This window comes from Coenobita brevimanus, chromosome 12 (assembly GCF_032717465.1).
Source record: "Coenobita brevimanus isolate Jiangsu-jjx chromosome 12, ASM3271746v2, whole genome shotgun sequence".
NCBI lineage: Eukaryota > Metazoa > Arthropoda > Malacostraca > Decapoda > Coenobitidae > Coenobita > Coenobita brevimanus.
This window is the reverse complement of record NC_136965.1, coordinates 4,133,010-4,147,979: the sequence shown is the minus strand read 5'-3', so window position 1 is coordinate 4,147,979 and position 14,970 is coordinate 4,133,010. Positions and strand designations below refer to the sequence as shown.

The following is a 14,970-nucleotide window of genomic DNA, read 5'->3' as shown; positions in this document are numbered from 1 at the left end:
AAAGGAGAGCCTGAGAATGACTTGGGAAGCGGGTGTCACTGCCTGTTTGAATGAAAAAGTTACCTCTCAAAGTTGTTTATACACTGGCTTATACATCTGAAATATAAGGGTTACACATATGAATTAAGGTATACACCGTAAGTGCTGGCAATTGCTGCCTGGCTATTAAAACGAAACGATAGCACAGAAGCATTATTTCTACGAAATAAAACTTGTGTGACACGACAAAACTCTGCAATTCTTAGTCCAAGTTTACTGCGTTTACATTTAGTAGCAGCAGCAGTAGTAGTAGTAGTAGTAGTAGTAGTAGTAGTAGTAGTAGTAGTAGTAGCAGTAGTAGTAGTAGTTTCAACCCCTGGGCATGCTGAACTCGGTGGACTGCCGGCTTAACTTTTCCTTCTCCTGCAGTCCACCATCCTTGTTTCGCGAGACGGGGAAGTAAATGACAAACGTCTGCATAACCAGGCAATCGAGCCCCCTGGTCATATCAGCGCCACCACATGAAGGCGTCCCTCCCCAGCACCACGCCTACATTTCCTCCAACATAGCGCAGGTCAGGGCCTCTGGGCACGGTTGGGTAGGCCCGTCAACTCTCCTTGGAAAAGTTATGTGGAAGGCCGAGTGAAGTTCAACCAGCGATGAAAGCCAACTATGAAGTTCTCTCTGTCATGAAATTAGCGTGAACAGGGCTGTGCTGAGGGACGTAAAAAAATTCCAGTCTCTCTTCGTCCAATAAGTTCTTGAGCAAAATTTGTCTAGAAAGAGAAGTGATGCGAGAAGGCTGTATCTCTCCGATTTTAGGTAAAATTTATCTGAATACGGGGCGACCATGTGCGTAAGTCTATCTGGGAGGGAATATGTGCGTAAGTCAACGGTAAACGAATATGTGCGTAAGTCTAACAGGCAAAGATTATGTGCGTAAGTCTAACTGGAAGCGATTATGTGCGTGTGTCTAACGGCAAGATTATGTGCGTAAGTCTAACTGGAAGCGATTATGTGCGTAAGTCTAACAGGCAAAGATTATGTGCGTAAGTCCACCAGGAGGCGAATATGTGCGTAAGTCTAAAAGGAAATGATCATGTGCGTAGGTCTAACAAGGAGTGATTACGTGCGTAAGTCTAAGAGGAAGCGATCATGTGCCTAAGTCTAAGAGGAAGCGATCATGTGCGTAAATCTAACAGGGAGAAAGTATGGGCGTAAGTCTAACAGGGAGAAACCATGTGCGTAAGTCTAACAGGGAGAAACCATGTGCGTAAGTCTAAAAGGAAGCAAAGACGTGCGTAAGTCTCAAGAGGGAACCAAGACGCACTTAAGTTACAGGCAGCGATGGTGGGCGTAGTCTCCTTCCATCTTCGTCCGGGGCGTTCCTGACTAAAATTTATCTAAAAGGGTAGCGATGACGGACAACTCTTCAATTTTCCATTAAGTCCCCAGTCCTTGCGTTCCCTAGTGATATTAATACAGGAAGGTGTGATGTACAACGGTTGTGTACAAGTAAAACTAATAAAATGGTCACCCGTAATCATCAGAATATCAATTATTTTCTCTCCGATGTAATTATGAAAAAAATAGTCAATGCTGGAGATTATCTGTGTAACGTTGACTGCATTCTTGGCTGAAACTACCACTCCACTCAACATCCGAACTACGAGTATATTAACCACCTGATCAACACTGCCATTAACACTAGCAATGAGAAGCAATACAACTAACACTACACCCAACACCCACACAACACTAAACACTTGATTAACACTTCCATTAACACTAACACTGAGGCGCTATACAACTAACACCACCACACTAATGGGCTACCCCACCAAACTTCACCACAACCCGTCTGAGAGTCCTACAACCAACATTATAACCCTAAAACTTCGCGACAGAATCTCCAGCAAACACTTAATAATGCCCCCAAAATGAGCAGCTCACGACACTAACAATTACCCCACCAAAACGCACCTCATAACCCGTCTGGCAGGCACAACCGGGAACAAAAACACTAAAACCCTAGGAATACAACAACCAACGTTATCAATAATCCAACGAACACTAACAACAAACACTGTACTCTTTTCAGTCTAACATGGCCTAAAATCATCTTAATATCATGAATGCTGAGCTGTGGCAAGAGATCAATGCTAGAATGTTGCGCTAGTCACGAAAAAAGTGCCATGGGAAGTAAGCAGTGGTTGCATTTTCTTAATCTGACCTCGAGGTATGTGAAATGCAGCTAAAAACGGACGAAAATCTGGGCCAAATTAGGGTGAAAGAACTACAGCCATCAAGACAGACACCCAACTAACACTCGTCACTAACACGGAACACTAACGACCAACATCGTCTCCCAACCAACAATACAACACCCAATACTACTTATCCCCACGGCATCCACAACCGGGAATGCCAACACACCGCGCCTGCCAACAACCGAGACCTGCCAACAAGCGTCCTTTGTGTTGGCAACAATCACTAGCCAACCAACATTATCACCAACACTAACAAGCGAGAATTTCAAACGGACACCAGCACTCATCACTAACAACCACCCCACCAAACTGCTTCTCACAACACGTCTGGCCGCTACAACATGCAGCTCTATAACACTGAGCCAACATCACAATACAACTAACACTACAACCAACATTATATCCAGCCCTAACACGTAACACTCACCACTAACAACCACCCCACCAAACGGCTTCTCACAACCCGTCTGGCCGTCGCAACAACCTGAAATGGCAACAACCGAGCCCTGCCAACAACCGGGTCCTGCCAACATGCGTCCCTCGTGTTGCCAACAATCACCACGCTGCCAACAACCAACCATCATGTCCCAACTACTAGTAATTATGGACAGGTGGCGCGGTTACCTGTGGTGAAGAATTTGACATGATTATCGGGTCCAGGTCTTTACAACATGATTAATCAATTTTGGAAACAAAATTACGTACAAAACAATGAATAAAAACCCCAAATAGTTCGGAATATTGAGTGGCTACAATGATTTCTTAACTTGAAATTTGATCTGATGAAGATTGAAAATTTCATAAAAAGTCTGGGGCAGTTTGGGCCATTTTCGTTTTTGTTTTTTCCTTGGGGGTATTTTTCTTTTTTTCCTCTTTCTCTCTTTCTCTCTCCCTCTCTCTCTCTCCCTCTCCCTCTCACTCTCTCTCTCTTGCTCCGCTGTAAATGTAAACCCGTCGATCTTATGAAGTTTTTATATCATTAACTCAGGTGAGCTACGGCAGCGATAACTCAGGTCACAATTGAAGGTTGTCGGTAGTGACGAACACCAAACGTCCCGACCCCAGCACTGGCCGTCGACGCCCTCCTCTTGGCTCATCCTGCCCTGTGTTCACCTCACCATCAGTCTGCATTGCCACCCTCCCCCCACTTAAACACTCCACGATTCTATACTCCTTTTATTCTACCCTGACCCAAATTGCAATGTATTTCACGTAGCTCAGTGGAAGAAAAAAAACATTACCACTCCTCACCAGCTGTCTGCATTGCTCCCCTCCCCTCTAACTACTCCAGATTACTATACTCCTTTTATTCTAGCCTGGCCTAAAGTTTCGTCCCTTTGCAATGTATTTCACGTAGCTCAGTGGCAGAAAAAGATAACATTACCACTCATCACCACCTGTCTGCATTGCTCCCCCACTCTTAAGTACTCCAGAATTTTCGTCCTTTTGCAGCGTATTTCATGTAACTCGGTGACAGAAAAAGACAATATTACTACTTATCCTTTCCACAGCACTTCTTCGTGACTAGCACCATTTTCTAGCGTTTACGTCTTGCAACAACTCAGTATTCAAGATGGAGAGATGGCAATTTTAGGCCAGGTTAAAGTAAAAAGAGTATAACCCACTTTAACCCCTTCAGTACTCACCTTCAGCTGAATAAAACTGTCTGGCGTCAACTGGAATAGAATACTAGAATTGTCCCCACCGTGAGAGGGTCAGCAGCAACAGTATTACCCTAACACTTTCAGGATCATTTGATATACTCACGTGCATCCCCCCCCCCACAAAAAAAAAAGCACGTGCAATCCCCCCCAAGAAAAAAATACAACTATTTTTTAAAACAAGAAAAAAGAACCCAAGGCTAAGACCCCGTGAAATTTGTCTTGTTCAAAAATACAGGAGAAAGAGAAAGCCAAACTCAAGATCTCTTCAAGACACTGGGATACAATGCGTTTCAAAGTATGGATTTCTTTTTTCTTTTTTTAATGCAAGGAAGAAGGAACCAAAGGCCAGGAGCCCGAAAATATTACTGAGTTACTGAGCTGGTCATTTCACTTCATCTAGGTCTAAAGCTGCCATCTCTCTGTCTTGAATGCTGGGATGTGTTTAACTTCTTCAATTCAATCTATCTAACTATAGCCAGACGCCTTAATCTCGTAAGGGGTGGCCACAAACAAATCGCCTCCATGTCGCCCTGTCCCCCACCATTCCACTGCCCTGCTCTTCAATTCGATTACGTATTCTTCTACCTTATTCTTGTTCGTTACAGTCGATTCCCTTGTACTTCAGACAGAGCTCTAGAACTGAAGGGGTTAATGAGGGTTATATATAATTTTTCTACTTCGTAAAGCCTGTCCAAAGCTGAATAAAATCGTATGATGGAAAACGGAATAGAAAAATAAACAACGTCTCCGGATTGAAGGGGTTGGCATGAGTAAATCCGTAGCACGTTCCTCTCCACACTAAGGGAAATAAACTGCAAAATGAAAAAAAAAACAGCAAAATGAAAAAATAAAAAGAAAAATAACTAAAAAATGAAAGGCAATATGACGAAAAATAAAGAGCAGAATGACGAAAAATAAAGAGCAAAATGACGAAAAATAAAGAGCAAAATGACGAAAAATAAAGAGCAAAATGACGAAAAATAAAGAGTAAAATGACGAAAAATAAAGAGCAAAATGACGAAAAATAAAGAGCAAAATGACGAAAAATAAAGAGTAAAATGACGAAAAATAAACATCAAAAGGACGAAAAAATAAATTGCAAAATAACCAAGAAATGAAAGGTTAAAAAAAAAAAAATTAGAGGAAAATGATGAAAAATAAAACCGCAAATTTCAGAAAAAAAAGAGCAAGATGAAAAAATAAAACGACGAAAAAATACAGCAAAATGAAGAAAAAATAAAAGGCGCAATAAAAAAAAATACAGGAAAATGAAACAATAAACAGGATAATGACGAAAAAATAAACTAAAAATAACGAAAAACTGAACAGCAAAATGACGAAAAAATAAACTGCAGAATGACAAAGAATATAACAGGAAAATTACGAAAAATAAACAGCGAAATGGCAAAGAAAATCAAGAGGAAAATGAAAAAATATGAAAATAGCGAAAAAATAAACAGCGAAATGACGAAAAGCAAAAAAACGAAAAAATAAACAGCAAAATAACGAAAAATTAAACAGCAAAATAACGAAAAAATAAACAGCAAAATAACGAAAAAATAAACAGCAAAATAACGAAAAAATAAACAGCAAAATAACGAAAAATTGAACAGCAAAATAACGAAAAATTGAACAGCAAAATAACGAAAAAATAAACAGCAAAATAACGAAAAAATAAACAGCAAAATAACGAAAAAATAAACAGCAAAATAACGAAAAAATAAACAGCAAAATAACGAAAAAATAAACAGCAAAATAACGAAAAAATAAACAGCAAAAGTAACGAAAAAATAAACAACAAAATAACGAAAAAATAAATAGCAAAATAACGAAGAAATAGACAGTAAAATAACGAAAAAAAACAGCAAAATAACGAAAAAGTAAACAGCAAAAAATAGGGAAAAATAAACAGCAAAATAACGAAAAACTGAACAGCAACATGATGAAAATACCCCCGAAATGACGAACTAAAAAAAAAAGTGAACGTTGAGTATGTATATTTAGTCACTGGTCCAGAAAAACAAAAATAAAAAAAGAAAACGAAAGAAAGAAAAAGTGCATGTTTGTGGATAAGTAAGAGTAGAGTCAGTCACAAGAGTCTGCTAATGGTACTCTCTCTCTCTCTCTCTCTCTCTCTCTCTCCTGCTTCTCCTTTTCCCTGTCAGCTCGTATTCCTGAGCTGAGAGAGGCTTGGTATATTTCTCTGTCTGGGTTATGATTTTTTGTGATGCGTCAAGGGGAAAAGTGGTGAATATGCTCCCAGTGTCGAGTTTTTGTCCCTCCCTGTATCGTAATGTATAATATTTTACATGGACACTGGCGACAGAGGGGAAAAAAGACGCAAAAAGACAAAAAAACAAAAAGAGAACAAGGAAAAAACAAAGAAAAGCAGAACAAGGACATAAGAAAGACGAAAAAAAGAAAAAAAGGAAAGAAGTAAAAGAGTTTTAAAAAAAAAGTATAAAATCTAACTAAGGAAATCTGTCAAAATTCTCCATCCGTCCAAGAAAAATGTCGCTTGTTTTATTTTATTTTTGCTACCGTCAGTCCAATACTATTTAAATTTGGAAAAAATCTCTCTTTGCGAAGGCGGCAATGAGAGATTGATTTTACTTCCTTTACTGCTATGAGCTTCTGAATAAAACTGACTGGAATAAAGAAAAAATAATAAAATGGGGGAGGGGGGAAGTACTCAGGAAAATATAAGCAATCGTTTCCACAGTAATTTCTTCACTAAAATGTTTACTGATTATTATTATTATTATTATCATTATTATTATTGTTGTTGTTATTATTATCATTATTATTATTATTACGTCTGCCGGATTCGACATATTGGGCTAACCCTTCCTGCCCACAGACGTCACGAAGTTATTTATTTATATAATTATCTATTCGTTTATTTTGCCATTACCAGACGATTTTCCTCAGGTAATTACGGTAAATATTCTTGAGGTGGAGAGGACTGATGCAGCCTTCATTAATCCCTAACTCTGGTTAAAGAAAAACCGTCTGATGGAGAGAATAAATTAAAATAATGATAATACTAGAAGTGGTGGTGGTGGTAGTAGTAGTAGTAGTAGTAGTAATAATAATAATAATAATAATAATAATAATAATAATAATAATAACAATCTATCTATTGCAAGACGCCTTAATCCCGTATGAGGTGGTCACAAACAAATCGCCTCCATGTCATCCTGGTCCCCGCGATTTCACTGCCCTATAGTAGTAGTCGTAGTAATAGCAGCCACGAGGTGAACGGAAGCGTCAAGGAGAAGCATGAACATCACACGGTAAAGACTTCATCAAGGAGAAAAGGTGGTTGAACTAGCAGCTGCAACGTGAACCCGGTGGACTGGAGGCTGAAATCGCCAACCCTGCAGTCCCCCATCCTTACTGCGGAGGATAGGGAGTTGAGGGACCATTGTATAACCGGATAGTATGGCATCTCGGTTAAGTCGGTGCCACTACGTGAAGGCGTCCCTCACTAGTCTCTAGCACCATAAAAGGATATTATTTTAACAGACACTCTATTAAAAGTCTTATAATAATTTCCGTAAAAATCGCATGGGGCTGGAAATAATAATCATGATAAGCGTAAATTATTTTTCTGCTTATTTTTCCTTCCTCAATTCATCTTGGAAAAAAAAAAAAAAAAAAAGATATAATTCTCAGTATGATTATATTTCCCTATAATATGATGAATAATCTCCGTAAACAAGGAAGCAATGTGAGAGAGAATTGTCAAGATAAGAAATTTCCGAATTAAAAAAACTGAGTTAATATTATGCTATTTTTCAACTGCCGGGGGTTAATGAAAAAATAATAATAGGCAGAAAAAAAAAAGTGTCAGTGCAAAAAATAAATAAATAAATAAAAATAATAGGCGAGGGGAAAATGTCAATGCTAAAAAAAAAAAAAAAAGGGCGAGGGAAAAAGGTGTCAATAATAATAATAAAAAAAGAGGCGAGGGAAGAAGGTGTTAATGCCAAAAAATAATAATAATAGCCGAGGGAAAAATGTCATAAAAATATAAAAACATGCGAGGAAAAACGTGTCAATTATAAAAAAATAATATAACAATAAATGGCGAGGGAAAAAGATGCCAAGGATAACAAAACAGAAAAAATAACAGGCGAGGGAAAAAGGTGTCAGTGCTAAAAAAAAAAAAAAAAAAATAACGGGTGAGGAAAAAAGGTGTCAATTCTAAAAAAATAAATAAATAAATAACAGGCGAGGGAAAAAGGTGTCAATGCTAAAAAAAATAAATAAAAAATAATAGGCGAGGGAAAAAGGTGTCAATGCTAAAAAAAAAAAAATAATAAATAACAGGAGGGGGGAAAAGGTGTCAATGATAAAAATATATAGAAAATAATAGGCGAAGGAAAGAGGTGTCAATGCTAAAAAAATTAAGTAAAAAATAATAGGCGAGGGAAAAAGGTGTCAATGCTAAAAAATAAATAAAAAAATAACAGGCGAGGGAAAAAGGTGTCAATGCTAAAAAAAAAAAAAAAAAAAAAAAAAAAAAAAAAACGGGCGAGGAAAAAAGGTGTCAATTTTAGAAAAAATAAAAAATAATAATTGGCGAAATAAAAAGGTGTCAATGATAAAAAAATAAAAAAATAATAATTGGCGAGATAAAAAGGTGTCAATGATAAAAAAATAAAAAATAACATACGAGAAAAAGTGTGTCAGGGCTAAAAAAATAAAATAAAATAAATTAAAATAATTAAAGGAGGGAAAAAGACATAAAGTTACGGAGACACTTTTTCCGAAATAAACGATAAAAAAAAAAATCGGAAGGGTAAATATCTGTATTAATTCTGCACAATCATGTAAATAATTATCCTAAAAAAAAAGAAGAAGTAATATTTGCATTACTTCTTCGTGACTAGCATCTTAATCCAGTGCTAGTTTTTGTTACAACTTGGTATTTCAAATAAGAGGGCAATTTTAGGCCAAAGTTAGACTAAGAACTGTGTGGAGAAGTATACAAAATATGAACGTATTAGGATGATGATGATGTATGTACGTATGGTATGTATGTGTGTGTATATATATCCTGTATGTATGTATGTAAAAACACATACACATAAGTCTGACACACACACACACACACACACACACACACACACACACACACACACACACACACCACAATTTGCCCAAATAAAACTTACCAGCTCGAGAACAGACATAACCCCACATCAACATCATCACATATCGGGAGTTTTTTTTTCTGTCTCTATAAATAAAACAAAAAAGGCGATGAGAACAAATGAGAATAGAAGTCAAGAACCTAAGCATCCCATTAAAGAAAATAAATACAAACTCGTCTAACCTTGAGGCTATATATAAAAAAAAAAGTAAAGAAAGAAAAACGCAAAGTAAAATGTTCATGAAAATATTACACCAGGAAAAACATTAGATTATCAAGAATACTAACCGCTTTACTTCTTCCTCAATTCCCTTCCCCCCCTTCTCTCTCTCTCTCTCTCTCTCTCTCTCTCTCTCTCTCTCGTATCATTATATTCTTGCTGCCTCCAGACGGTTATATTCGGTTTGGGGGAGAGATCTACCGTAAAAAAAGAAGTTAGAATTCTCAGACGCATTCTCAGTTAAGTCATTCAGTGCAGTTTTGTTTTGTTCCTTGTGGCCGGATTTATTATTAACTCAGCAAAGGAGGTTATTTTTTACCCCACGTTGGTTGGTCTATCAGTCTGTTGGCAGGATTGCTCAAAAACTTATGAACGGATTTTGATGGAATCTTGTGGAAGGGTGGGCCATGGGCCAAGGAAGAAATTAATAAATTTTGGGGCGGATCCGGATCCGGAGTATCCTGCACAATTTCTCCAAAAGTTCTCGAATGAATTTCAATGAAATTTTTTGGAAAGGTGGGCCATGGACCAAGAAATAATCGATTACATTTTGGAGCAGATCAGGATCAGGATCCGTCTCAAAATCTACGGATCCGTATCCGGGATTACTCAAAAAGTTATGAACGAATTTTGATGAAATTTTATGCAAGGGTGGGCCATGGACCAAGGAAGAAATGATCAAATTTGGGGGGCGAATCCGGATCCGGATCCTATATCCACGGGAGGTATGCACTCTCTGATCACCCTGTAGTTATTACTTCTATTCTTGTCACTGAGTTTCTTTCATATTTTTATTTTCATATTTCTTTTCTTCTTCCTCTTCTCCTCCTTCTTCTTCTTCTTATTATTATTAATTATTATTATTAATTATCATTATTTTCGGGAGGGTCTGTTGTACTAAATGGATTAAAGAAGACGAACTGTGAGAATACGAAATATGAGAAGCCAGGAGAGAGAGAGAGAGAGAGAGAGAGAGAGAGAGAGAGGAGGAGGAAAATAAAGACGGGAGGTAATAAGAACAGGAAGAAAATGTAGAAAGACGAAGGGGGGGTAGGTAAGAAGGAAATGGATAAGGAAATACGGAAAGTGATAAACAGAGTGGAGAAAACAGATGATCAGACGAATAACCGTGAAGACAGTGTACAAATAATGAAGAAAACGGGAAAAAGGGAAATAGGATGAGTGAGAGAAAGAAGTAGGAGTATATATATGTAAAAAAGCAGTGTGGAGAGAGAGAGAGAGAGAGAGAGAGAGAGAGAGAGAGAGAGAGAGAGAGAGAGAGAGAGAGAGAGAGTTTGGGAGAAGAGAGGAGAGGAAAGAATAGGAGAAGTAAGGAGATAAAAAAAGAAAGGAGAAGAGAGGTGAGAAGAGAGTAGATTTGAGTGAAGAGAAAAAAGAAGAGAGGAGGAGAGGAGAGGAAAGGAAAGAAAAAAAGGGAAGGGAACGGAAAGGTAAGGAAAACATGAAAAATAAGGGAAAGGAAGAGAAAGAGAAGGAAAGTTGTGGAAAAGGAAATGAGAAGAAAGGTAGGATGTTGAGGACAAGAGAAGATTTTGGAAGAGAGAACAGGAGACGAAATGAAATTAAAAGAGAGACGATCACAGATAACGAAAAGTCAGAAGGGGGGAAGATAAGGGGAGAAGAGGAAAGGGGAAGGAAGATGAGGGGAGAAGAGGAAGGGGGAAGGAAGATGAGAGGAGAAGAGGAAGGGGGAAGGAAGATGCAGGGAGGAGAGGAAGGGGGAAGGAAGATGCAGGGAGGAGAGGAAGGGGGAAGGAAGATGCAGGGAGAAGAGGAAAGGGGAAGGAAGATGCAGGGAGAACAGAGAGGGGGAAGGAAGATGAGGGGAGGAGAGGAAGGGGGAAGGAAGATACAGGGAGGAGAGGAAGGGCGATGGAAGATGAGGACGAGGAGGGGGACAAGGCGGGCCTCCTTTGATACAAGCCCAGGCCCTTGTGTTGTTTATTTTCTTTATTATAACGAGTCGCTAATTGCTCACCCATCCTGTTACTCAGCCGTGGGAAAAAAGAGGCTGTCGGGAGATGTGTGTAGTTAAGCAAGAGGTGATAAAGAGGCGTATTTATCGTAACATCCAGGCTTAAATGCACATATGTAATACCTGCTGAGCGTTGAATTAGCCAGATGAAAGCTATGAGTCGGGAGAGGTGAGAGAAGTGGGAGTGATGGTGACAGAGAGGGAGGGTGGAGAGGGGGACGAAGGAAAGGAAGGAGGGAGAGAGAGGGAGGGTGGAGAAGGGGACGAAAGGAAGGAAGGAGGGAGAGAGAGGGAGGTAAGAAGGGGGGCAGGGAAGAGGGGAAGAAGCACAAGGGGAAAGGGAAAGAAAAGAGGAGAGAACGAAGGAAACACGAGAATCAGAAGGATGGAAGCAGGAGAAATTAAGAAAATGAGGGACGGATAAAGGGAAGGTGTATGTGGGGAAAGGGGGGAGGGAGGGAGGGAGGGAGAGGGAGAGAGGGGGAGAGAGAGAGAGAGAGAGAGAGAGAGAGAGAGAGAAGGGGGGGAGGGGGCAAGAGGAGGGAGGGAGAAAGGTTAGTGTCAGTCACAGAGTACGTTTCCTCCTTCACTCCCCCCCATCTTCTCTCTCTCTCTCTCTCTCTCTCTCTCTCTCTTTTTCTCTCTCTTTTAGGCAGAAGGCACCAAAAAAATCTATTGTTATATGGGAAGGATGAAGTGTGGAATTAGCACTACCACCAAAGCCTCTTTTTCCCTGCGTTAAAATATACCTCAATTAGAATGACTCAAACGAAATTATTGAAAGATTATATTCACGTCTTGGCCCTGTAGTCTTGGCAATACCATCAATAATAAATAAACAAATAAATAAGAAAAAATGAAAAAAAAAAATACCCACACCCGAAGAACCTGGACATCTCGCCATTTTGGTTTCAATAGCAACTGGTGGAAAAAAAAAAAAAATAGTAAGAGACTCCCAGTTTTGTCTCTAACAGGGTCACCCAAAAAAAAAAAAAAAAAAAAAAAAAAAGAAAGAAATACAAATAGAAAAAAAAGACCCAGAATGCCAGGACATCTCGCCATTTTGGTTCTGACAGCAACTTTGGCTGTAAAAAAAAAATAAAAGTTACACAGATCTGGAGAGGCTGTACATCGCCATTTTGGTTCCAACGGCGAGAAACAAAAAAGAAAATACAACAACAGACCCGAAAAACTGGACATCTCGCCATTTTGGTTCTAACAGCAACACCAGGCCATCTAAAAAAAAGAAAAAAAGACATGGGGGCCTGGACATCACCGCCATTTTGGTTCGACCTATGTTGTACAGTGTCAAAAGTCCTGCCGCCTATCCTGCTGTTTCCTCCGCTCACTTTGGAAATCAGTGTGGTGAATCCGCAGCAACTGACACTGATGGATTTAGTCTCAGAGCGATTATCAAAGTCAGTGGTGAGAGGAAGGGAAGGCGACACGAGTTTGATGACATAAACAAAACAGCGTAACAAAACTCCTGAGGAAATCAACATGGCTTTCCTTGTTTACAGTCTCAAAGAAAGTAACTACGAAATCAACGTCTGGAGAAGAGCATGTGTCAGTGTCTCGTGTCAAGGGATGTATAAAATGGGGAAATGGGAAGGAAGGTGTGCAGTTTCCGCTCTACCTTTCGCAAGGAAATCCCCTCAGCATGACTTTTCCCATCACTGCACTTTCAAGAACATGCGAAAATAAAATAGGAAAATTAGGTGTATGTTCGTGTGCCTTGCAAGTGTGTGTGCAAAATGTCACAGGGTGCGGCGGTAGGGCAGGCAAGCAGGAACGGATACTGTGCGACCGTGAAAATGTGTACTCGTATGTACTGCCGGAGAAACACTGCTATACGAACAGGTGTGCACGCTTCTCGTGCATGGGTCGGCGTGCAAAAATATCGGAGGCAGGTAAACAAAATCCCAGAAAGAATTTGTGTACTTAGCATTCCCCTCACACTTCTCTATGTAGTGCAAGCGCCGAAACTGCATACATTGTTTCAGGTGGCTGTGTGAGTGAATCGGTGTACATAATGTCAGAGGCAGGTAGACAGATAGGCAAGCAGGTCGGCAGGTAGGTAGGTACGCCATCTACCTGCGTTACTGTATCTAGAACACTCTCTCAACGTAACTTCCAAACAGTGCAGCTGAATAACAGGCAAATATAATACCAGGTTAAGCTGCAGTGCGTTTGTGTCTGTCTGCAACATGGAGGCAGGCACTTCACTAGGTAGGCGGGTGTTTCTAGTTGAACCTCGATCTGTATTTGCGGCATTCAACCCTTTAAAAAACTTCCTTTCCCTACAGTGCAGTCGCAGAAACATAGGAATATAATAAGGGGAGTGTCTGTGCCTCCAGTGTGTCTTGCGTGTGTAGGTGTGTAAAATGTCGGAGGCAGGTAGGCAGGTGTGTCTTACTGCGCTACCGTGTGTGTACCTAGCAAGCAACCTCTCAACGTGACTCTTCCTCTCATTACAGTCAGAAGAACACGTAAATATAATAAGAGGTATGTATGTACGTGTGTTGTGTATGTGTGTGTCTGTGGGTAGTGCGTCTTGATAAGCACACACGAGGAGATGACAGTAGGTAGGGAAGGTAGGTAAGGAAGGTATGTGAAGTCCAGCCCCGCTACCACACATCTAGCGAGCAACCCTTCGCATATAACGTTTCTAAGCAGTGCAATCGCAGAAACTTCCAAAAATAACATCAGGTGTGTGTCGACTGTGTGTGCTGTAGTTTGAGAGAAAAATGGGAGGTAGGTAGGTAAGCTGAACCCGTGTATCTAGCAAAAACTTTCATCACTTTTTCTTGCGGTAGAGTCGCAGAAACATCGAAAAAGTTCATCAGGTGCATTGTGTTGACTGTTTGCCATATACCCTAGTCGGCAGGGAGGGAGATGGAAGTAGGCAGGCAGAAGGCACACAGCTTAAATCCAGCACAGCTACAGTATATCAGGCGGGCAAATTCACCTTCCTTTAATCCAGTCGTAGAAACAACGAAAAATTACATCAGGTGTATGCAAAGCGTTTGTGTCATGGTAGGTAGTGAGACAGAGACATGGAAGGAAGCAGACAGAAGACAGGTATGTTCAACCCCACTACCGTGTATGTGGCAAGCAATTTCATCACTTCTTCTTGTGGTAGAGCCGCAGAAACATAGAAAAATTGCATCAGGTGTGTGCAATGCGTACGTGTCATGGGAGGCAGTGAGACAGAGAGATGGAAGAAGGCAGGTAGAGGGTAGGTAAGTCCAGTCCAACCCTGCTACCGTATATCTAGCAAGGAACCCACCCACTCCCGTCTCCGCCACAATCAGTATGCGAGTCGGGGGAACATCTAGCGGATCGCCTGCCAATCAGAGAACCGCCTGATCGCAGTGAGGAGGAGGAGCATGATACTGGCCACGCCCTTGTCCATACTCCCCAATTATCCTTCATTATCGAACTTATAGTGATCTCAGAAAATTACAGTGGCAACTCGGCTCCACTTTTGAGAAACGAGTCAAATATCATAGAGCGAGTGCGCTGTTGAATGCATTTACAAGGAATGAACTCCGAACCTCCACTCAAAAAAAAAAAAAGAAAAAAAAAGGAAAAGGAAAATACCATCACGATCATTATCATCATCGAGCGCCCTGGGACCCTAAGCACTGGTGTCTGTTGTTATCAAGACTCTTAACTCT

General features: G+C 40.1%; 1 protein-coding gene across 1 annotated transcript in view; it reads left to right on the top strand.

The window, feature by feature from the left end:
• Window positions 1-14,970, top strand: part of LOC145413283 (uncharacterized) — a 238,345-nt gene that overhangs the window by 127,250 nt on the left and 96,125 nt on the right. The window contains exon 9 of the mRNA XM_080283015.1: window positions 12,013-12,027. Coding sequence (XP_080139141.1) covers window positions 12,013-12,027 — 15 coding nt within the window. The remainder of the gene's footprint in view (window positions 1-12,012; window positions 12,028-14,970) is intronic.